The sequence below is a fragment of the Pristiophorus japonicus genome, chromosome 18 (genome assembly GCF_044704955.1).
Source record: "Pristiophorus japonicus isolate sPriJap1 chromosome 18, sPriJap1.hap1, whole genome shotgun sequence".
Lineage (NCBI taxonomy): Eukaryota > Metazoa > Chordata > Chondrichthyes > Pristiophoridae > Pristiophorus > Pristiophorus japonicus.
Window position 1 is genome coordinate 6,601,370 of NC_091994.1, and position 25,945 is coordinate 6,627,314.

A 25,945-nucleotide genomic window follows, 5' to 3' on the forward strand; every position below is an offset into this window, starting at 1 on the left:
CTCGGACCTGTGCCCAGCCCGGGTACGGCTGAACCGTGAATCACTGACCCTCGGACCTGTGCCCAGCCCGGGTACGGCTGACCCGTGAATCACTGACCCTCGGACCTGTGCCCAGCCTGGGTAAGGCTGACCCGTGAGTCACTGACCCTCGGACCTGTGCCCAGCCCGGGTACGGCTGACCCGTGAATCACTGACCCTCGGACCTGTGCCCAGCCCGGGTACTGCTGACCCGTGAATCACTGACCAGTAACACAGTCTGTATTGCTCCAAATCCTTCCCTGCGGTCCAGTGGCACTGTAACGACGCACTGTTCTGGCTCCATCGTCTGTAACACCTGAGCCTGGATGGCCCCTTCGGATCACCTGCAACAGCAGCACCGGTGGGTTAGGGGTGAGGGGTGTGGGGTGAGGGGAGACTGACAGCGCAAGGCGTAAATACAGAGGCTACATCGCACATTCATGGTGTTGATATCCGGAACACACCCAGCACCTGATACACTTGTACATACACAGCTGAACCAACGCAGCTTGTATATTGATGCTGCTCAGTCAGAGCTTTCACCCTCACCTCGGAGTCAGAAGGTTGTGGGTTCGAGTGTCACTCCAAAGACTTGGTCCAGGCTGACACTCCCAGTGCTGCACTAAGGAAGCGCTGCACTGTCGGAGGGGCAGTACTGAGAGAGCGCCGCACTGTCGGAGGGGCAGTACTGAGGGAGTGCTGCACTGTCGGAGGGGCAGTACTGAGAGAGCGCCGCACTGTCGGAGGGGCAGTACTGAGGGAGTGCCGCACTGTCGGAGGGGCAGTACTGAGGGAGCGCCGCACTGTCGGAGGGGCAGTACTGAGAGAGCGCCGCACTGTCGGAGGGGCAGTACTGAGGGAGTGCTGCACTGTCGGAGGGGCAGTACTGAGGGAGCGCCGCACTGTCGGAGGGGCAGTACTGAGAGAGCGCCGCACTGTCGGAGGGGCAGTACTGAGGGAGCGCCGCACTGTCGGAGGGGCAGTGCTGAGGGAGCGCCGCACTGTCGGAGGGGCAGTACTGAGGGAGTGCCGCACTGTCGGAGGGGCAGTACTGAGGGAGCGCCGCACTGTCGGAGGGGCAGTACTGAGGGAGCGCCGCACTGTCGGAGGGGCAGTACTGAGGGAGCGCCGCACTGTCGGAGGGGCAGTACTGAGGAAGCGCCGCACTGTCGGAGGGGCAGTACTGAGGGAGTGGTGCACTGTCGGAGGGGCAGTACTGAGGGAGTGGTGCACTGTCGGAGGGGCAGTACTGAGGGAGTGGTGCACTGTCGGAGGGGCAGTACTGAGGGAGCGCTGCACTGTCGGAGGGGCGGTACTGAGGGATGCCCACTCCATGGCTCCAGACCCAGGGGACGCAAGGCCGCGGTGAGGTCACGGCGAGGCCAATGTGCTGCCTGGTGAGGTCGGGGTCCCACAAACAATGTGGAGCGTGCAGTTTGTGCGCAGTGCAGTGAAGGGAAGTGACTGGGTAGTGAGAGGAGACATTCACCACCGGGACGGAATCCAGGCCGATCGATGAGGCCCCCTCCCCCAGGCCGATCGGTACCGTGCCCTCCTTCCGCCCACCCCCCCCCCCCCGCCCCAGGCCGATCGGTGAGCCACCCCCCCCCCCCCCCACTCCCCAGGCCGATCGGTGAGCCGCCCCCCCCCCCCCCCCGCCCCAGGCCGATCGGTGATCCGCCCCCCCCCCCGCCCCAGGCCGATCGGTGATCCGCCCCCCCCCCCCACTCCCCAGGCCGATCGGTGATCCAACCCCCCCCCCCCCCCGCCCCAGGCCGATCGGTGAGCCACCCCCCCCCCCCCCGCCCCAGGCCGATCGGTGATCCAACCCCCCCCCCCCGCCCCAGGCCGATCGGTGAGCCACCCCCCCCCCCCCCCCGCCCCAGGCCGATCGGTGAGCCACCCCCCCCCCCCCCGCCCCAGGCCGATCGGTGATCCAACCCCCCCCCCCCCGCCCCAGGCCGATCGGTGAGCCACCCCCCCCCCCCCCCCGCCCCAGGCCGATCGGTGAGCCACCCCCCCCCCCCCCCCGCCCCAGGCCGATCGGTGATCCGCCCCCCCCCCCGCCCCAGGCCGATCGGTGATCCGCCCCCCCCCCACCCCCCCCGCCCCAGGCCGATCGGTGATCCGCCCCCCCCCCCCCACTCCCCAGGCCGATCGGTGATCCAACCCCCCCCCCCCCCCCCGCCCCAGGCCGATCGGTGAGCCACCCCCCCCCCCCGCCCCAGGCCGATCGGTGATCCAACCCCCCCCCCCCGCCCCAGGCCGATCGGTGAGCCACCCCCCCCCCCCCCCGCCCCAGGCCGATCGGTGATCCGCCCCCCCCCCCCCGCCCCAGGCCGATCGGTGATCCGCCCCCCCCCCACCCCAGGCCGATCGGTGAGCCACCCCCCCCCCCCCGCCCCAGGCCGATCGGTGATCCGCCCCCCCCTCCCCCTCTCCCCAGGCCGATCGGTGAGCCACCCCCCCAGGCTGATTGGGGAGGGAAGGGGGGCACGGTACCACTCGGTGAGGCCTCCCCCTTCCCCCACAAGTGCTTCAGGCTGGAGCCCCCAACCTTGGGAAGCCGAGGGCTGAGGTTGAGGGCGGAGTTTGGTGACGGATCAATGCAGACAGTGAGGGGGACTCAGTCTTTGGGCAACTCACAGGAACTGCAAGGGCCCAAGCTCGAGAGTCAACAGTTGTCACCTTGAGCGCAGGAAATCGTTGCCCGGAAGGGAAAGGCTGGGGGTGGGAGGGGTCAGGGTCTGTGAAAACAAACTGACCCACCTGCAATAAATCACTCGGCTTAAAATAACCCCGGCCGCTTCAAACACAGGTTCCTCAATGAAAAGATCTTCACTCAAAGACAGAAATAAAGAAAAGTGGCCTTTGTTGGAATAAGTTCAACACCTGACCCGAGAACAGCCCCCCAGAACTGCAGCTCTTCACAGGCACATCTCAGCAGTAGAATTGCATTACTCATGATTCTCATGATGTGTGATCATCACATGGACCACAAACCACACAGCTCAGCGGAAAACCCAGCAATACAAGCAAAGAGCGTGAATCCATTATTCCACAGCATGTGCCTGTTTACTGGCAGCCCCCTTCCAACGACAACACGCTCTGACGTGACCACCAGCACTCGCTCCCTCACACTTTCAAAACTTCTCAACTCAGAAACTTGCATTTGTTTCCATCCCACGCTCAACCTGGCATTTTATTGGGTAATTTTATAGACCATTCTGATCACCATCCACCTCTTTCTGCTCACAGTCTGCAGGGTAACCCACGATCCAAACCCATTCCAACCTCCCGCTCACGTTGACTCACACCGACACACGGTGAGCCCTCACCCGCAGCGTGCCCACCCTCACCCCGAGCCCTCACCCCCAGCGTTCCTTCACCTCGAGCCCTCACCCCGAGCGTTCCCTCACCCCGAGCGTTCCCTCACCCCGAGCGTTCCCTCACCCCGAGCGTTCCCTCACCCCGAGCGTTCCCTCACCCCGAGCGTTCCCTCACTCCGAGGGTTCCCTCACCCCGAGCGTTCCCTCACCCAGAGCGTTCCTTCACCTCGAGCCCTCACCCCGAATGTTCCCTCACCCCCAGCGTTCCCTTACCCCGAACATTCCCTCACCTCGAGCCCTCACCCCGAGGGTTCCCTCACCTCAGCGTTCCCTCACCCCGAGGGTTCCCTCACCCCGAGCATTCCCTCACCCCGAGCGTTCCCTCACCCCGAGCGTTCCCTCACCTCGAGCGTTCCCTCACCCCATGCGTTCTCTCACCCCGAGCCCGCGCTCACCCCTGCAACTTGTGATTCGATGTGCCTTGGCTTGCTCCTACCTGTGACCACGATGCCGGGCCTGTCGTCATCCTCCTGACAGTATTGGGTGCCGATGGTATCTGCAGAACAAACATCAGCACCAATAACAACCTCAACTACCACAAACCTTCAGCAGCAAGAACGGCATCGAATACCTTCGTGCCTAACAGAGAATCTCGCCGATCCCCAAGATACACTTCGCAGAGTAGAGCATTGAATCAGCAACTCAATCCCGGGTATCCGTTATTCTATATATAAACCCCCCGAACCCAGTGATTAGATTCCAGCCTGTAACTCAATCCCGGGTATCCGTTATTCTATATATAAACCCCCCGAACCCCGTGATTAGATTCCAGCCTGTAACTCAATCCCGGGTATCCGTTATTCTATATATAAACCCCCCGAACCCCGTGATTAGATTCCAGCCTGTAACTCAATCCCGGGTATCCGTTATTCTATATATAAACCCCACTGAACCCCTCGATGTTGTGTGGGCTGTGGGCTGCGGGGGGGGGGGGGGGGGGGGATGGGCTGTGTGTGGATGCCTCGACCTGCATGAGAACACCAGCGACAGGTCGGGGCATAAAAGGTTCGGCGGCCTGGGAACAGCATAGAGGCCTCAGGGAGCAGCGCGAGCCGGTGCAGGAGGGCGACGGCAACGAAGAGTGACATCATCAAGGTCCAGGTCGGTGATTGGAGCGTGGGCAGGTACAGCAGGAGCGGTGAGGTCGGGGCGAAGGAGCAGCGAGAGACTGTGGAGGGATGTGATCGGGGCCCAGGAGAGGCGAGGGCCCAGGGGCAGCACGGGCCCAGCCCACACTGCGATATGTGTGCGCACTTGGTCCGTGCAGCAGAGCAGGTCTCCAGTTGTCCTGGTTAACCCTTGCCACTGGACCAAGGCCGAGCTCTGTCAAGCCCGTGTGGTGGCTGGTGTGCAACGGTCACCCCACGTTAAAAAAATCCACACACAGGCATCTTCCGCCCTTCAACATGTAGTTCAGGATCCGGAATATTAGGTCTTTCATTGGGACACCTGTGAACTCATCCCTTTTTTGGTGGAAGCAAGTCATCCTCGCTTCGAGGGGCTGCCTATGATGATGATGATGATGTGTGGGGAAGTGGGCTGTGGGGAGGGGATGGGGGTGGACTGTGTGGGGGGAGTGGGCTGTGGGGGTAGGGGGCTGGGGGGGAGGGGGCTGCGGGAGGAGTAGGCTGTGGGGGGGGAGTGGGCTGTGGGGGGGGAGTGGGCTGTGGTGGAAGGGGCTGTGTGGGGGGGGGTGGTGAGTGGTCTGTGTGTGGGTGTGGGCTGTGGGGGAGTTGGCTGTGGGGAGTGGGCTGTGGGGGGGAGTGGGCTGTGGGGGGGGGAGTGGGCTGTGGGGGGGGGAGTGGGCTGTGGGGGGGGAGGGGGCTGTGGGGGGGGGAGGGGGCTGTGGGGGGAGTGGGCTGTGGGGGGGAGGGGGCTGTGGGGCGAGTGGGCTGTGGGGGGGGAGTGGGCTGTGGGGGGAGTGGGCTGTGGGGGGGGAGTGGGCTGTGGGAGTGGGCTGTGTGGGGAGTTGGGGGCTGTGGGGGGATGGGGGGAGTGGGCTATGGGGGGGAGTGGGCTGTGGGGGGGGAGGGGGCTGTGGGGGGAGTGGGCTGTGGGGGGAGTGGGCTGTGGGGGGGAGTGGGCTGTGGGGGAAGTGGGCTGTGGGGGGAGTGGGCTGTGGGGGAAGTGGGCTGTGGGGAGTGGATTCCTTCCCTTGTTGATCGAGAAACAGACTGAAGTGGGAAGTTCTGGGTACTTTCTGAAATGCGTTGCTCATTCAGTGCACCTTTACTGCAGTCTATCTGGGATAGTTAAACCACCCAGTATTGTTGCTCTGTTGTTACATGTCTCTCTGAACCCACAAACCTTGTTCTCGATCTCACCCCCATTGTCTGGTGACCTGCCATGCTTCAAAATTGCACCTTCCTGTTTCTTACTGCTATCTATGTGGAGTCTGCCTTAACTCATCCCTCTCGATCACAATCCTCGGATTATATCGCTTCTGGCGTATAATTCTGTTCCCTTGCATATGCAAGAAGAGAATCACATTATGGATGTGTTCAGCGCAAACATACAAGAACAGACATGTTCATACATACAGACACATTCTACATCATCATCATAGACAGTCCCTCGGAATCGAGGAAGACTTGCTTCCACTCTTAGCATGAGTCCTTAGGTGGCTGAACAGTCCAATACGAGAGGCACAGTCCCTGTCACAGGTGGGACAGACAGTGGTTGGAGGAAAGGGAGGGTGGGACTGGTTTGCTGCACGCTCCTTCCGCTGCCTGCGCTTGGTTTCTGCATGCTCTCGGCGATGAGACTCGAGGTGCTCAGCGCCCTCCCGGATGCACTTCCTCCACTTAGGAGTCCCTGGCCAAAGACCGCCCTATGTGTCAGTGGAGATGTTGCACTTTATCAGGGAGGCTTTGAGGGTGTCCCTGTAACATTTCCTCTGCCCACCTTTGGCTCGTTTGCTGTGAAGGAGTTCCAAGTAGAGCGCTTGCTTTGGGAGTCTCGTGTCTGGCATGCGAACTATGTGGCCTGCCCAACAGAGCTGATCAAGTGTGGTCGATGCTTCAATGCTGGGATGTTGGCCTGGTCGAGGACGCTAACATTGATGCTTCTGTCCTCCCAGGGGATTTGTAGGATCTTGCGGAGACATCGTTGGTGGGATTTCTCCAGCGACTTGAAGTGTTTACTGTACATGGCCCATGTGTCTGCATACAGACATACAGACACACTACATAGACACACACTACACACACATACTGCACGCACACATTCTGCATACAGACACACAAACAGGCACATTACATAGCCTAACATCTGTGGTTAGGAAAATGTTGGAGTCCATTATTAAAGAAGCAGTAGCAGGACATTTGGAAAAGCATAATTCAGTCAGGCAGAGTCAGCATGGATTTATGAAGGGGAAGTCATGTTTGACAAATTTGCTGGAGTTCTTTGAGGATGTAACGAACAGGGTGGATAAGTGGATAAAGGGAACCAGTGGATGTGGTGTATTTGGACTTCCAGAAGGCATTTGACAAGGTGCCACATAAAAGGTTACTGCACAAGATAAAAGTTCACGGGGTTGGGGGTAATATATTAGCATGGATAGAGGATTGGCTAACTAACAGAAAACAGAGAGCGGGATAAATGGTTCATTCTCGGGTTGGCAATCAGTAACTAGTGGGGTGCCGCAGGGATCAGTGCTGGGACCCCAACTATTTACAATCTATATTAACAACTTGGAAGAAGGGACTGAGTGTAACGTAGCCAAGTTTGCTGACAATACAAAGATGGGAGAAAAGCAATGTGTGAGGAGGACACAGAAAATCTGCAAAAGGATATAGACAGGCTAAGTGAGTGGGCAAAAGTTTAACAGATGGAGTATAATGTTGGAAAGTGTGAGGTCATGCACTTTGGCAGAAAAAAAATCATAGAGCAAGTTATTATTTAAATGGAGAAAGATTGCAAAGTGCTGCAGTACAGCGGGACCTGGGGGTACTTGTGCATGAAACACAAAAGGATAGTATGCAGGTACAGCAAGTGATCAGGAAGGCCAATGAAATCTTGGCCTTTATTGCAAAGGGGATTGAATATAAAAGCAGGGAAGTCTTACTACAGTTATGCAGGGTATTGGTGAGGCCACACCTGGAATACTGTGTACAGTTTTGGTTTCCATATTTGCAAAAGGATATACTTGCTTTGGAGACAGTTCAGAGAAGGTTCTCCTGCTCCTATTTCTTATGTTCTTATACAGACAGACACACTACATTCAGACAGACACACTACAGACACACACACTACAGACACATACTATAGACATTACACGCACACACTAGAGACTCACTATACGCACATACTACACAAACACTACACACACATACTACACACACATGCTACACACACATACTACATGCACACACTATACAGACACACATTACACACACATACTACAGACATACATATGCAATGTGTGATGTAACACTCTACAATTTCCTAATCACAGTTTAAATGTAGTTATAAAGTATCTTCCACGTGTGAAATCACCTTTACTGATTATATGAGAGTTTGTAATTTGCTAAAACACAGATTTAAAGGTCTCCAATCATGAACAAACCATCTATAACAATCTTGTGGTTATTTGATAAAGTCATGTCTCTTGTTACAACCTCTTAAACTATGTTTTAATCTGATAATTCTCCACAGTTCTTGCTTTCACTTCTGGTATGTGAGATATAAGACCACATGGCGAACCCAACACATTACGCCTGCTTACCTCGAAACAGCAGCACCCAGAGAACCAGCAGCAGAAACAATCCCATTTCTTCACCCTGCGTGCAGATTGTGGAGCTGGTGAAGTGAGAGATCTCGCTGGAACCTTCAGCACTGTTCCACCCGAGTCACATCACAGAAATCTCCCTTTCGTCACATCGCAGAAAGCTCCCTTTGATATTACTTCTTGAACGTGACTGATGTGAACACCAACCCTAGCCTCATCCCCAGCCTAACCCTAAAGCTGCCCCATTCACCTGGACACTAACTAGCTAACTAACTAATCGCCGTAAAACTCTGCCCCATTCTTGCCAAATAGCAGAGGGAGGTTTGGAGATGAAAAAAAACCTCTTGGTGTATCTTTCCTTGAATGAGATGCTCTACTCTGCTCAGCACTTGAGCGGTGATCTGCGGAAACCACACATGGAACATTAGAGAAAGACGTCGAGACAGACAGAATGCAGGAAGCTGAGGGGGTGAGTGAGAGAGGAGCTGGTTCTGTGATCAATGGGGAATGCCCAGGGCAACGCACAAATAATAAAGTTGTGTGTGTGAAGATTTTCAAGAAGGTGTTTGTTTGGCAGGTATTTTGATTCCAGTCGATCCAATTCCCCAGGAATTGTTCACAACCTCAGACCTTTTCCCTCCCCAGAGTGTGTAGTAGCCTTGAAATAAAAAGGCTATTGTTGCAACTATTGAGCTAGCGAAACAAACCACATGAGAGGAACGCAGGCTGCAGGTTGCAAATATTTCTCACGGACACGGCCTCAGCTCTGAACCGAGAGGCTGAATTACCTTGGAAGGCTAAAAATAAACAGGTCACTCAAAGTGGTTTCAGCTAATGTGCTAACAAATAATTCCACAACTATTTTAAGTTGCACCTGTAAATCAAGTGCCCCCTGGTTAAAGGTGGGGGTGGGGGGGGGGCCCTAAAACCGACACAATTAAACAAATTAAACTTTGGACAGTCTACTGGATCAAATTAAAATTTAGTTGCCGGGGGTGATGATGCACTCCAGTCCCTCCGGCGCCCACCTCTCGCGGAAGGCCGCGAGCGTACCAGTGGACACCGCGTGCTCCATCTCCAGGGACACCCTGGCTCGGATGTAACCGCGGAAGAATGGCAGGCAGTCGGGCTGAACGACCCCCTCGACCGCCCGCTGCCTGGACCGGCTGATGGCCCCCTTGGCCGTGCCCAGGAGCAGTCCTACGAGGAGGCCCTCTGACCTGCCCGCTCCCCTCCGCACAGGGTGCCCAAAGATCAGGAGTGTGGGACTGAAGTGCAGCCAGAATTTGAGGAGCAGCCCCTTCAAATAATGAAATAGGAGGCAGCAACCTCAAACATTGAACGTACGCGTGGAACACGGACTCCTCCAGACCGCAGAAATTACAGGCGGCCTGGGAGTCCGTGAACTGACTTAAAAACCTATTGCACGGGACTGCTTCTTGCAAATAATTCTACATCTGCTACTCAGTCCAGCTCACGACCGCCAATCACTGGATAGCGTGTACTTGGAATTTCAGAATGCATTCAATAAACTTCTACTTAAGGCTATTAAAAAAACGTGTGGCATGAATGGAAATGGGTTGACTGGATTGCAATCGGGCAGCAGTCAGAAGCAGTGAGCAGCCCATTCACCGTTCACACACACTGGGGAGCTCATGTCATCTTATATTGACAGTGACTATGAGCTAGAACCACTGCTTTTTTTGCCTGCTTAACGCCCATTTAACCGCTGAAATGACATATAACGCCCAGATATTGCCCATTTTGGCACAAAATGGAAACTGACGGGCTCGATAAGGAGCCATATCGCCGAGGGTTATTTTCCCCGTGTGCTTAATGCCATGAAAAAATATTCCCGCCAGCCCACTTTTTTGGGGCGGAATCAGCAGAATGGGCGATTTCAATGCCCATATTATTGCCCAGCGTTACTTTCCTCACGGACTTAACGCCGAGATTCAATAATTACGCCCGGCGACTGTTTTTATGTCGTAAAGATCATATTTACCCAAGCCAGCGGGCATGGAGATCGCCCACCATCAATTTCACCACCTTGCACACATATTGCCCAGAATAACGCTCACTCAAAAAACCGCCCACAAAAAGTGGAACTAACCGGGACGGACGCCAGCGGTGTGGCTGGCATTTGTTAAATCCCATTCTTACGTGAGGAGCTGATATCAGAAAGATTTGCCTGAAAGAGCGCTGATGTGAATGACAGTGTTGTCACACTGCTGTGTGTGTGCAGCTCAGACATCAATGGTGCCCATCACCTTTGTGCCAGTTAAAGTTTATGTTGATTGATGTAAAGTTGTATTTAACCCTTTCACGGTAAGAAATCACCAGTGTATAATGGTCCAGCTGTCTGAGACAATGCGCAACTAGGTTAATATGTCCTTACTATACAGTATAAATGCACAGGAAGTCCATACTTGAGAAAAGATCACTCTGTTACTTTTATTACCAAGACCTCAAGAGGCAGACGGTGGGTGGAGCTTCCCCTTTTATACCGGAAAGTCCAGGTGAGGAGTGTCTCCCACAAGTTTGCCCCCTTGTGGTCAGTGTTCTCAAGGTGTACAACTTAGGTCAGCTTATACATGGGTTACAATGACAGTTGAATACATGACATCACTTCCCCCCAAAGTCTTATTGGGATCACAGGTTAAGTTTCTCTGGTGGTTTACATTCCCTTGTAGAGCGCCTGAGTTGGGGCTCCGGTTGTTGGGCGCTGGCCTGAGTGTCTGCTGTTTGTGGTGCCTCAGGCCTGTCTGGACTGCCCACAGTGACTGGGCTCTCCTCCACTTGGTTCCGGTGTTCGGTCACCTGTGGTGGAGTGAACTCTACATCGTGTTCTTCCTCTGCTTCTTCTATGGGGTTGCTGAACCTCCTTTTAGTTTGATCCACGTGTTTGCGGCAGATTTGTCCATTGGTAAGTTTAACTACCAAAACCCTATTCCCCTCTTTGGCAATCATAGTGCCTGCGAGCCATTTGGGCCCTGCAGCGTGATTAAGGACAAAAACAGGGTCATTGACATCAATACATCGTGCCCTCGCATTCCTGTCATGGTAGTCACATTGTGACTGACGCCTGCTCTCAACAATTTCTTTCATGGTGGGGTGTATAAGGGATAACCTGATTTTGAGTGTCCTTTTCATTAGCAGCTCTGCGGGTGGAACCCCTGTGAGCGAGTATGGTCGGGATCTATTGGCCAACAGGAGGCGTGACAAGTGGCTTTGTAGGGAATCCCCTTGGATTCTGAGCATGCCCTGTTTGATTATCTGCACTGCTCGTTCCGCCTGGCCGTTTGAGGCCGGCTTGAACGATGCTGTTCTGACATGGTTAATTCCATTGCCTGTCATGAAGTCCTGGAATTCAGTGCTTGTGAAGCACGGGCCATTGTCGCTGACCAAGACGTCCGGTAGACCGTGGGCGACGAACATTGCCCGTAGACTTTCTACTGTGACAGAGGGTGTGCTTGAATTTAAAATGGCACACTCAATCCATTTGGAGTAAGCGTCTACTACAACCAAAAACATTTTTCCCATGAAAGGACCTGTGTAGTCCACATGGATGCGTGACCATGGCTTGGCGGGCCAGGACCAGGGCCTAAGGGGGGCTTCCCTGGGTGCGTTGCCCAGCTGAGCACACGTGTTGCACCTGCGAACACAAAGTTCCAGGTCTGCATCTATCCCTGGCCACCAAACGTGTGACCTGGCAATTGCCTTTATCATGACAATGCCCAGGTGCTCATTGTGGAGTTCTCTGATAAACACCTCTCTGCCCTTCTGGGACATGACTACTCGGTTTCCCCACAGTAGGCAATTGGCCTGAATCAAGAGTTCATCCCTGCGCCTATGAAACGGTTTAAACTCCTCAGGGCATGCCCCGTATCTGGCTGCCCAGTCCCCATTCAGGACACATTTCTTAACTAAAGACAGTAGCGGGTCTTTATTTGTCCAGACTTTAATCTGACGGACTGTCACAGGTGAGCCTTCGCTTTCGAAAGCTTCAATAGCCATGACCATCTCAGCATCATGCTCAGCTGCCCCCTCAGTGGTGGCTAGTGGTAGCCTGCTGAGTGCATCGGCACAGTTTTCAGTTCCCGGTCTGTGCCGAATTGTGTAGTCATAGGCAGCTAACGTAAGTGCCCACCTCTGTAAGCGGGCCGATGCATTCGCATTTATGGCCTTGTTGTCAGCCAAAAGGGACGTTAAGGGTTTGTGATCTGTCTCCAGCTCAAATTTCCTGTCAAACACGTACTGGTGCATTTTTTTTTTACTGCATATACACATGCTAGCGCTTCCTTTTCTACCATTCCGTAGCCCCTTTCTGCCTGAGACAGACTTCTGGAGGCATAAGCTACCGGCTGTAACTGACCATTGGCATTGACATGCTGCAACACACACCTGACCCCATAGGACATTGCATCGCACGTTAACACAAGTTTCTTACATGGGTCATATAACGTTAACAGTTTGTTGGAGCATAACAAATTGCATGCCCTATCAAAAGCCCTTTCTTGGCTGTCCCCCCAGACCCAATCACGACCTTTGTGTAGGAGCACGTGTAGTGGCTCTAACAGCCTGCTCAATTTGGGAAGAAAGTTACCAAAAAAGTTCAGGAGCCCCAGGAACGAATGCAGCTCCGTCGTGTTACAGGGTCTGGGTCTCTCTGGATCGCTTCCGTTTTGGACGCAGTAGGTCTGATCCCGTTTGCTGCTACCCTCCTCCCCAGGAATTCTATCTCTGGAGCTAAGAAGACGCACTTTGCCTTTTTCAGTCGCAGCCCTACCCGGTCCAGTCTGCGTAGCACCTCCTTCAGATTGTGATGGTGTTCTTCAGTATCGCAACCCGTGATGAGGATGTTGTCTTGAAAAACCACTGTCCTTGGAATCGACTGGAGGAGGCTTTCCATATTTTGCTGAAAGATCACGGCGGCCGAACGAATCCCGAACGGACATCTGTTGTACTCAAACAACCCCTTGTGTGTCGTGATGGTGGTCAGCTTCTTCGACTCACTCACCAGCTCCTGGGTCATGTAAGCTGAGGTCAGGTCCAATTTTGAAAAAAGTTTGCCACTGGATAGCGTCGCAAAGAGGTCCTCCGCTCTCGGTAGCGGGTACTGGTCTTGGAGTGACACCCGATTGATGGTGGCCTTGTAATCGCCACATATCCTGACCGACCCATCTGCCTTGAGTACCGGCACGATCGGGCTCGCCCAGTCACTGAATTCGACTGGCGAGATAATGCCTTCCCTCAGCAGGCGGTCCAATTCGCATTCTACCTTTTCCCGCATCACGTACGGCACTGCTCTGGCCTTGTGGTGTACTGGCCTGGCGTCCGGGTTTATGTGAATCACTATCTTGGTCCCCATGAAAGTGCTGATGCCGGGTTGAAATAATGATCAAATTTGTCCAGGACCTATGAGCATGATACTCGCTCCACAGAAGAAATTGCATTGACATTACCTCATTTCCAGTTCATGACAGCAAGCCAACTCCTCCCCAGCAGTGCGGGACAGTCCCCCGGGACAATCCAGAGTGGCAACCTGTTCTCCGAATCTTTGTGGGTCACAACTACCGTGTGCTGCCTAGCACCAGAATGATCTCCTTTGTATATGTCCGTAGCTGTGCGTCAATCGGCAATAATTTTGGCCTCCTGGCCTTGGACAGCCACAATCTTTCGAACTGTTTGATACTCATCAGGGACTGGCTGGCCCTCGTGTCTAGCTCCATTAATACTGGGAGGACATTGAGGAGCACTTTCATCATTATCGGTGGCGTCCTGGTGTATGAACTGTGTATGTGCTCCACATGAACTCGCTGAACTTCAGCTTCCAGCGATTTCCCCCAGTATTCATTTGGCCTTGTAGGGCTTACATTGGGCCCGTCCTCCTCGTACATCAACCTGGCTGCAGGCTTCCTGCACATACGCGCCAAGTGACCGCTGACGTTGCAGTTTCTGCAGGTATATTGCTGATACCTGCAAGTTCTGGCTGGGTGTCTGTCTCCACACCTCCAGCATGAGCTGGAAGCCCCGTTGTTGGAAACAAAAGGTCCATTACCAGTCGATCGTCTCTGACTGTCTCTGTAACTGTCCTTAAGCGCACCATTAACAGGTGTTGATGGCCCCCATTACTGGCCACATTGTCCATTGCGATAGCATGAATCGCCGTTCAGCTAGCCATTGTCTCTATTGAATTCCCCCTTTGGGTTCAACTACATGCTCAGGCATGTCCGATTGCCCTTGTCTGCCTAGAGAACTGTGTGCCGCATTAACAATGTTGACTCCCTGGTCATTTGCCGCATTTGAGCCAAGATTGTTGCCATAAATCATTCTGGTCTCTTCCTCCCCTGAGATAAATGTCTGGGCTATCAGAGCCGCCGCTTCCAAGGTCAAGTCTTTGGTCTCAATCAGTTTCCTGAAAACCCCAGCGTGCCCGATGCCCTCAATAAAAAAGTCTCGCAGCATCTCCGCTCTGCATGCATCTGGGAACTTACATAGGCTCGCCAGTCGCCGGAGATCTGCCACGAAGTCTGGAACGCTTTGCCCTTCTCGCCGCCGGTGCGTGTAAAACCGGTGTCTCACCATGTGCATGCTGCTCGCCGGTTTATGGTGTTCCCCAATCAACTTACTGAGCTCTTCGAACGTCTTGTCCGCCGGCTTCTCTGGCGCTAGAAGGTCCTTCATCAGGGAGTACATTCTGGATCCACAAACTGTCAGGAGATGAGCCCTGCGTTTGTCGGCCAAATCCTGTCCCAACTATTCCTTAGTGACAAAACTTTGCTGTAGTCTCTCAATAAAGTCGTCCCAATCATCACCAACACAGTACGTCTCATCTGTGCTGCTAGTGGCCATGCTCGAATGATTTAAATCCCAGTTTCTCGTCGCCAATAATATGTCCTTACTATACAGTATAAATGCACACGATGCCCATACTAGAGAAAAGATCACTCTGTGACCAGTTACCTTTATTACAAGACCTCAAGAGACCGACAGTGGGTGGAGTTTCCCCTTTTATACCGGAAAGTCCAGATTAGGAGTGTCTCCCACAAGTTCACCCCCTTGTGGTCAGTGTTCTCAAGGTATACAATTTAGGTTAGCTTATACATGGGTTACAATGACAGTTGAATACATGACAAAGGTTATGTTCAATAACAAAAGTTTAATACCAACATTCGTCTGAAATCATAAGTATCACAGCCAATAACATCCAACCCCCGCCCACTTCCCACTTGTGACATCAATCAAATGTCCAACATGTCCAGCAACACAGAATACAAAGGCAAAGCAGGAGCATGGTTCCCAGCCCCCATACATTACACCCAGATGGAGATATAACACAGCCATCACCTACGCACATGCACCTCACTTTCCTCCCCCCTCTCTTTCGTCTCCCCACCTCTATCCCTTCCCCTCCTCGCTCCACGGCGCCTGGCCGAGAAGCTCAGGCGGTGCCTCATTGCGGGGGGATGAAGGCAGATGCGGTGGTTGCACGGGCACGGGAGCGGGGGGGGGTGTCGAGGGGGCAACATTCTCTGATGCAGAAGCAGGATCTTGGTCCTTGCTCTCATCTGTCATTCGCAGTGGTGGTGTGGAACCTAGGGGTGGAGTGCCGCGCTCTGGGACCAATGGGAGGGGAAGGGAGTGTAGCAGCAGTGTTCCTGGCTATCGCATCCAGGGACTCCGCCATGCGCGGAATGTACTCTGACATGGTGGCCAGGTGTCGGGATATGCCCCCCAAAGCTTCGATGAGCTGGTCACCAATGTCTACAGTCCTCCTGGACGATTGAACCATCTCTCCGCTGTCATGTGGCGCTCGTGGAACAGACCTGCCGCGTCCACGAGGCCTCCGCGGGGTGGGCGCCGTCCTGGGGACAAATGGGGTGCCTTGTGGAGAGGTGCTTGGGGCCGGTACCTCCAGAGTGGAGGCGGGAATGACCGGAGGACCAATAGATGGCCTTGTGTTGTAGGAGGTAGGCACCTTTAGAATATACCAGAATACTAGGCATTAGGCACCTGCTAGATATATCTAAACGCATATAAGTTTAAAGTGGCCACACATAAAATGGCTGCCCAGGCATGATGGGAAATCAGGTAGTCAAGCTGTGAACTGTTGAATGTTCAATGACCGAGCAATAACCCTGTGAGGCCCACTATAGGAATGCCTTGGATGCAGGATAAGAATAATGAGGAGAGAACCCATCTCCCGTATTCAAGGCCATAAACCAATTAATTCCCCAGGAAGAAAGAGATAAGAGATAAGAGAACCCATCTCCTGTAAACAAGGTTAGAAACCAATTATTTCTCCAAGAAGAAAGAACTAGTGAGAGAACCTATATCAATCAGCCCAAGCTGACAAAAGACAAACACATGGTTCCTGAGACATAAGGGGAATTCTATTGGGTTAAAAGAACCTATATGTAATCTATAATCGTTGTGATTGGCTTGTGTCCAGCCGAAACTGTTTTGTAACTGTTGTGAAACATATAAAAGTGCATGTAACCCTTTGTTCTGTGGAGAGAAACCTGGATACGGTCCTGAGTTTTTCCTCCCCGCTGAGCGTTATAAAAGCTGCATCAGCATTGGAACCGACTCTGAGTGTTGAGTGATTCTTCTGAGAAAACACTAACGCTAACACCTTGGGGTGGAATGGCTTCTGGAGCGTGGCGATGCAGGTTCTTCGAAGTCCGCGCTCTCATCCGTGGAGAACAGACCCAGCGGATTGACGGGCGACAATCGGAGCCCCTCAGCACCAGGTGTAGGATCATCCGCTGACTCTTGCCCCGCGCCCCCACCTTCTGGCCTCTGTGGCCTTGCCTGGGGCCGCGCTGTTGGCTGAGCTGCAAAACACAAATGAGGTTATTGGAGGAGAAGGGGGTGCTAGGGTCACAAGGTGAGTCCAGCGCTACACACAGCATATGCACGACAAAAGCACCACCGCTCTCAAAATCATCACAGACACCACATTTCATGACCATCAACACATTGTGCATTGCAATGATTTTCATTAGGCCAGCATTATTTCTATGACACGTTTAGAAATCACCTATCATATACGATTGTTCGGATATGAGTGGGTGTGGCATCTATTGACCTTACATCACGCAATGGTGTAAGCTTTACTCACGTGGCATCACTTCAGGGTCTGCAGTTGTGTCTGTGGCTGTCCGGGGGTGCTTCCCCACGAGTGCGAGCACTCGCTCCTCCATCTCAGTGATGTCGCTGGGGACAGATTGCCCCCCACACCCGTTCGCCTCTGCACGGACCTCATCGTCGATAGCTTCTCCTGTAACAGGTACCAGAACGACATGGCATGAGATCATGATTATTATGATAATTATCATTCTTTACCTAAAGACGTACACCATGACCGCAGGCTTTGAGTAAAACCTTCGCGGTAAAAGTGAAAGACCTCACATCTGTTCTTAGTCACTCATGACTGTTACAAATCAAATTATATAAATACATAAGTACATATAAATAAATGTAATACTTACTCTTGAGGATCCCACAAGGTGGTTCCATTGTTTGTGGCATTGTTTGCCCTCACGCACCTCGTTGGTCATCAACGAGACCATCTCTGCTATCTCGGCCCATATCCTCTGGTAGGCCTTTGGGGTGGGCTTCCCACGCCCTCCCTGTGTCAAATCACCCCAGCGTAACTCGATCTCCTGCAGGAGGGAGGCATTTGCCTCGTCCGAGAACCTCCTGGCTCTTTTGCTCCCTCCAATATGCTCCTCTCCCACCTCACTGCTCTCTCCAGCGTCAGTCTCCACAGCGTGCTGTGATGCCTCCTCCTCTCCCTCCATTATAGGCCAAATTCGGTCAAATATGTAACAGATACTTTTTGTTTGCCTACTTACTGTGAAGATCTAAAGTCTCCCTCCTTCCTCCCAAAGCAGCCACACCACACCCAGCCACACCTTCAGTCCCTCTGAGCTCCCTCTCTCTCTGTCTCCTCTTCTGTGCATGTCATGGTGACCCTTGACCTCCTGAATCGCGGGAAACGAGCGTTGCCATGCCGTTGCTAAGGATGGACACACTTTACGGCAGAAGGTCAAAAAATTTTTACGCTAACGCCCATTTGATATTGCTCACGGTAACACCCATTTTCAAAACTGTAAACTAGGTGTTTTGAGAATGGGTGAGAAGCCGGTGATCTGAAAACCCTTTTTTACCGCCCATGCTGGAAATAACGCCCATTTTTGGGCAATAAGCACAAAAGTGGAGGTTCTAGCCCATGGAGATATAGAGACAGAGAGATCGAGAGACTCCGAGATTGAGAGACACCGAGATAGGGAGACACCGAGATAGGGAGACACCGAGATAGGGAGACACCGAGATAGGGAGACACCGAGATAGGGAGACACCGAGATAGGGAGACACCGAGATAGGGAGACACCGAGATAGGGAGACACCGAGATAGGGAGACACCGAGATACCGAGATAGGGAGACACCGAGACAGGGAGACACCGAGATCGAGAGACACCGAGATAGGGAGACACCGAGATAGGGAGACACCGAGATAGGGAGACACCGAGATAGGGAGACACCGAGATAGGGAGACACCGAGATAGGGAGACACCGAGATCGAGAGACACCGAGATCGAGAGACACCGAGATCGAGAGACACCGAGATTGAGAGACACCGAGATAGGGAGACACCGAGATAGGGAGACACCGAGATAGGGAGACACCGAGATAGGGAGACACCGAGATAGGGAGACACCGAGATAGGGAGACACCGAGATAGGGAGACACCGAGATAGGGAGACACCGAGATAGGGAGACACCGAGATAGGGAGACACCGAGATAGGGAGACACCGAGATAGGGAGACACCGAGATAGGGAGACACCGAGATAGGGAGACACCGAGATAGGGAGACACCGAGATAGGGAGACACCGAGACAGGGAGACACCGAGACAGGGAGACACCGAGATCGGGAGACACCGAGATAGGGAGACACCGAGATAGGGAGACACCGAGATAGGGAGACACCGAGATAGGGAGACACCGAGATAGGGAGACACCGAGATCGAGAGACACCGAGATCGAGAGACACCGAGATCGAGAGACACCGAGATAGGGAGACACCGAGATAGGGAGACACCGAGATAGGGAGACACCGAGATAGGGAGACACCGAGATAGGGAGACACCGAGATAGGGAGACACCGAGATAGGGAGACACCGAGATAGGGAGACACCGAGATAGGGAGACACCGAGATAGGGAGACACCGAGATAGGGAGACACCGAGATAGGGAGACACCGAGATAGGGAGACACCGAGATAGGGAGACACCGAGATAGGGAGACACCGAGATAGGGAGACACCGAGATAGGGAGACACCGAGATAGGGAGACACCGAGATAGGGAGACACCGAGATAGGGAGACACCGAGATAGAGAGACACCGAGATAGGGAGACACCGAGATCGAGAGACACCGAGATAGAGAGACACCGAGATAGGGAGACACCGAGATAGAGAGACACCGAGATAGAGAGACACCGAGATCGGGAGACACCGAGATAGGGAGACACCGAGATCGGGAGATACAGAGTTCTCGCCCTATATGACCAGGTCACCAGTTCGGGACCTGACTGCTGGGGAATCCGAAGGGGACAAATCCCATTCCTGGTCTGCGGAACAACAATTGTAGAAGGAGGTTTCTGGAAACAAGTCCAGTTATGTCTCACCCCATTTGCCTCCCGTGGCAACACTCTGATATCCATCAGCTTTCCCATCTCCATTTCTGATCGGATCCTTATTTTAAAATTATATTCCATCTTGAATGTGAACAATTCAGTCAAACAATCTCATAAAAACGAGCAACTGCTTTTATCCACAACTTCCACCAGAGGGCGGAGTTAAGCTGCTTAATTGCTGATTGGTTGGAATGCCATCCAATGACAGTCTCCAGGCTAGCGGGTTAAAAGAGGGAAGGTACACAGCGTCCGATACCCACAGTGTCCGATACCCACAGCGCCCGATAACCACAGTGTCCGATACCTACAGCGTCCGATACCCACAGCGTCCGATACCCACAGCGCCCGATACCCACAGCGCCCGATAACCACAGCGTCCGATACCCACAGCGCCCGATAAAAACAGCGCCCGATAACCACAGCGCCCGATACCCACAGCGTCCGATACCCACAGCGTCCGATACCCACAGCGCCCGATAACCACAGCGTCCGATACCCACAGCGTCCGATACCCACAGCGCCCGATAACCACAGCGCCCGATACCCACAGCGTCCGATACCCACAGCGTCCGATATCCACAGCGCCCTATACCCACAGCGTCCGATACCCACAGCACCCGATACCCACAGCGTCCGATACCTAGTGTCTGATACCCACTATGCCCGATACCCAGTGTCCTATACCCACAGCGTCCGATACCCACAGCGTCCGATACCCACAGCACCCGATACCCACAGCGTCCGATACCCACAGTGCCTGATACCCACAGCGCCCGATACCCACAGCACCTGATACCCATACCCACAGCGCCCGATACCCACAGTGCCCAATACCCACAGCGTCCGATACCCACAGCGCCTGATACCCACAGTGCCCGATACCCACAGCGTCCGATACCCACAGTGCCTGATACCCACAGCGCCCGATACCCACAGCGCCCGATACCCATACCCACAGCGCCCGATACCCACAGCGCCCGATACCCATACCCACAGCGCCTGGTACCCACAGCACCTGATACCCATACCCACAGCGCCCGATACCCACAGTGCCCGATACCCACAGCGTCCGATACCCACAGCGCCCGATACCCACAGTGCCCGATACCCACAGCGCCCGATACCCATACCCACAGCACCTGATACCCATACCCACAGCGCCCGATACCTACAGCGTCCGATACCCACAGCGCCCGATACCCACAGCGCCCGATACCCACAGTGCCTGATACCCACAGCGCCCGATACCCACAGCACCTGATACCCATACCCACAGCGCACGATACCCACAGTGCCCGATACCCACAGCGTCCGACACCCACAGCGCCTGATACCCACAGTGCCCGATACCCACAGCGTCCGATACCCACAGCGCCCGATACCCACAGTGCCCGATACCCACAGCGCCCGATATCCATACCCACAGCACCTGATACCCATACCCACAGCGCCCGATACCCACAGCGTCCGATACCCACAGCGCCCGATACCCACAGCGTCCGATACCCACAGTGCCTGATACCCACAGCGCCCGATACCCACAGCGCCCGATACCCATACCCACAGCGCCCGATACCCACAGCGCCCGATACCCATACCCACAGCGCCCGGTACCCACAGCACCTGATACCCATACCCACAGCGCCCGATACCCACAGTGCCCGATACCCACAGCGTCCGATACCCACAGCGCCCGATACCCACAGTGCCCGATACCCACAGCGCCCGATACCCATACCCACAGCACCTGATACCCATACCCACAGCGCCCGATACCCACAGCGTCCGATACCCACAGCGCCCGATACCCATACCCACAGTGCCCGATACCCACAGCGCCGGTACCCACAGCGCCCGATACCCATACCCACAGTGCCTGATACCCACACGTCCGATACCCACAGCGCCCGATACCCACAGCGCCCGAAACCCACAGCGCCCGATACCCACAGCGCCCGAAACCCACAGCGCCCGATACCCACAGCGCCTGATACCCACAGTGTCCGATACCCACAGTGTCCGATACCCACAGCACCCGATACCCACAGCACCCGATACCCACAGCGCCCGATACCCACAGTGTCCGATACCCACAGCGCCCGATACCCACAGCGTCCGATACCCACAGCGTCCGATACCCGCAGTGTCCAATACTCACTATGCCCGATACGCACGGCGTCCGATACCCACAGCACCCGATACCCACAGCGTCCGATACCCACAGCGCCCGATACCCACAGTGCCCGATACCCACAGTGCCCGATACCCACAGTGTCCGATACCCACTCGTCCGATACCCACAGCGTCCGATACCCACAGCGCCCGATACCCACAGCGCCCGATATCCATACCCACAGCACCTGATACCCATACCCACAGCGCCCGATACCCACAGCGCCCGATACCCACAGCGCCCGATACCCACAGCGTCCGATACCCACAGTGCCTGATACCCACAGCGCCCGATACCCACAGCGCCCGATACCCATACCCACAGCGCCCGATACCCACAGCGCCCGATACCCATACCCACAGCGCCCGGTACCCACAGCACCTGATACCCATACCCACAGCGCCCGATACCCACAGTGCCCGATACCCACAGCGTCCGATACCCACAGCGCCCGATACCCACAGCGCCCGATACCCACAGCGCCCGATACCCATACCCACAGCACCTGATACCCATACCCACAGCGCCCGATACCCACAGCGTCCGATACCCACAGCGCCCGATACCCATACCCACAGTGCCTGATACCCACAGCGCCGGTACCCACAGCGCCCGATACCCATACCCACAGTGCCTGATACCCACACGTCCGATACCCACAGCGCCCGATACCCGCAGTGTCCAATACTCACTATGCCCGATACGCACGGCGTCCGATACCCACAGCACCCGATACCCACAGCGTCCGATACCCACAGCGCCCGATACCCACAGTGCCCGATACTCACAGTGCCCGATACCCACAGTGTCCGATACCCACTCGTCCGATACCCACAGTGTCCGATACCCACAGTGTCCGATACCCACAGCGCCCGATACCCACAGCGTCCGATACCCACAGCACCCGATACCCACAGCGTCCGATACCCACAGTGCCCGATACCCACAGCGCCCGATACCCACAGCGTCCGATACCCACAGCGCCCGATACCCACAGCGTCCGATACCCAGTATGCCCGATACCCACAGCGTCCGATACCCACAGTGTCCGATACCCACAGTGTCCGATACCCACAGCGCCCGATACCCATACCCACAGCGTCCGATACCCACAGTGCCCGATACCCACAGCACCCGATACCCACAGCGTCCGATACCCACAGCGTCCGATACCCACAGCATCCGATACCCAGTATGCCCGATACCCACAGCGTCCGATACCCACAGTGTCCGATACCCACAGCGCCCGATACCCATACCCACAGCGTCCGATACCCACAGCACCCGATACTCACAGCGTCCAATACCCACAGTGCCTGATACCCACAGCGCCCGATACCCATACCCACAGCACCCGATACCCACAGCATCCGATACCCATACCCACAGCGCCCGATACCCATACCCACAGTGCCCGATACCCACAGCGTCCGATACCCACAGCGCCCGATACCCACAGCGCCCGATACCCACAGCGCCCGATACCCATACCCACAGCACCTGATACCCATACCCACAGCGCCCGATACCCACAGCGTCCGATACCCACAGCGCCCGATACCAACAGCGTCCGATACCCACAGTGCCTGATACCCACAGCGCCCGATACCCACAGCGCCCGATACCCATACCCACAGCGCCCGATACCCACAGTGCCCGATACCCACAGCGTCCGACACCCACAGCGCCTGATACCCACAGTGCCCGATACCCACAGCGTCCGATACCCACAGTGCCTGATACCCACAGCGCCCGATACCCACAGCGCCCGATACCCATACCCACAGCGCCCGGTACCCACAGTGCCCGATACCCACAGCGTCCGACACCCACAGCGCCTGATACCCACAGCGCCCGAAACCCACAGCGCCCGATACCCACAGCGCCTGATACCCACAGTGTCCGATACCCACAGTGTCCGATACCCACAGTGTTCGATACCCACAGTGTTCGATACCCACAGCACCCGATACCCACAGTGTCCGATACCCACAGCGCCCGATACCCACAGCGTCCGATACCCACAGCGTCCGATACCCGCAGTGTCCAATACTCACTATGCCCGATACGCACGGCGTCCGATACCCACAGCACCCGATACCCACAGCGTCCGATACCCACAGCGCCCGATACCCACAGTGCCCGATACCCACAGTGCCCGATACCCACAGTGTCCGATACCCACTCGTCCGATACCCACAGCGTCCGATACCCACAGCGCCCGATACCCACAGCGCCCGATATCCATACCCACAGCACCTGATACCCATACCCACAGCGCCCGATACCCACAGCGCCCGATACCCACAGCGCCCGATACCCACAGCGTCCGATACCCACAGTGCCTGATACCCACAGCGCCCGATACCCACAGCGCCCGATACCCATACCCACAGCGCCCGATACCCACAGCGCCCGATACCCATACCCACAGCGCCCGGTACCCACAGCACCTGATACCCATACCCACAGCGCCCGATACCCACAGTGCCCGATACCCACAGCGTCCGATACCCACAGCGCCCGATACCCACAGCGCCCGATACCCACAGCGCCCGATACCCATACCCACAGCACCTGATACCCATACCCACAGCGCCCGATACCCACAGCGTCCGATACCCACAGCGCCCGATACCCATACCCACAGTGCCTGATACCCACAGCGCCGGTACCCACAGCGCCCGATACCCATACCCACAGTGCCTGATACCCACACGTCCGATACCCACAGCGCCCGATACCCGCAGTGTCCAATACTCACTATGCCCGATACGCACGGCGTCCGATACCCACAGCACCCGATACCCACAGCGTCCGATACCCACAGCGCCCGATACCCACAGTGCCCGATACTCACAGTGCCCGATACCCACAGTGTCCGATACCCACTCGTCCGATACCCACAGTGTCCGATACCCACAGTGTCCGATACCCACAGCGCCCGATACCCACAGCGTCCGATACCCACAGCGTCCGATACCCACAGCGTCCGATACCCACAGTGCCCGATACCCACAGCGCCCGATACCCACAGCGTCCGATACCCACAGCGTCCGATACCCACAGCGCCCGATACCCACAGCGTCCGATACCCAGTATGCCCGATACCCACAGCGTCCGATACCCACAGTGTCCGATACCCACAGTGTCCGATACCCACAGCGCCCGATACCCATACCCACAGCGTCCGATACCCACAGTGCCCGATACCCACAGCACCCGATACCCACAGCGTCCGATACCCACAGCGTCCGATACCCACAGCATCCGATACCCACAGCATCCGATACCCAGTATGCCCGATACCCACAGCGTCCGATACCCACAGTGTCCGATACCCACAGTGTCCGATACCCACAGCGCCCGATACCCATACCCACAGCGTCCGATACCCACAGCACCCGATACTCACAGCGTCCAATACCCACAGTGCCTGATACCCACAGCGCCCGATACCCATACCCACAGCACCCGATACCCACAGCATCCGATACCCATACCCACAGCGCCCGATACCCATACCCACAGTGCCCGATACCCACAGCGTCCGATACCCACAGCGCCCGATACCCACAGCGCCCGATACCCACAGCGCCCGATACCCATACCCACAGCACCTGATACCCATACCCACAGCGCCCGATACCCACAGCGTCCGATACCCACAGCGCCCGATACCAACAGCGTCCGATACCCACAGTGCCTGATACCCACAGCGCCCGATACCCACAGCGCCCGATACCCATACCCACAGCGCCCGATACCCACAGTGCCCGATACCCACAGCGTCCGACACCCACAGCGCCTGATACCCACAGTGCCCGATACCCACAGCGTCCGATACCCACAGTGCCTGATACCCACAGCGCCCGATACCCACAGCGCCCGATACCCATACCCACAGCGCCCGGTACCCACAGTG

General features: G+C 55.5%; 1 protein-coding gene across 3 annotated transcripts in view; it reads right to left on the minus strand.

Annotated features, from left to right (window-relative positions):
* Positions 1–25,945, minus strand: part of LOC139229126 (interleukin-12 receptor subunit beta-1-like) — a 93,408-nt gene that overhangs the window by 48,551 nt on the left and 18,912 nt on the right. For 2 of the 3 annotated variants that reach the window (XM_070860789.1, XM_070860787.1), the window contains exons 2-4: positions 17,264–17,422; positions 3,844–3,903; positions 245–362 (exon numbers count right to left, since the gene is read on the minus strand). In XM_070860789.1, coding sequence (XP_070716890.1) covers positions 245–362; positions 3,844–3,903; positions 17,264–17,422 — 337 coding nt within the window. The remainder of the gene's footprint in view (positions 1–244; positions 363–3,843; positions 3,904–17,263; positions 17,423–25,945) is intronic. The other variant, XM_070860788.1, reaches the window with a different exon arrangement.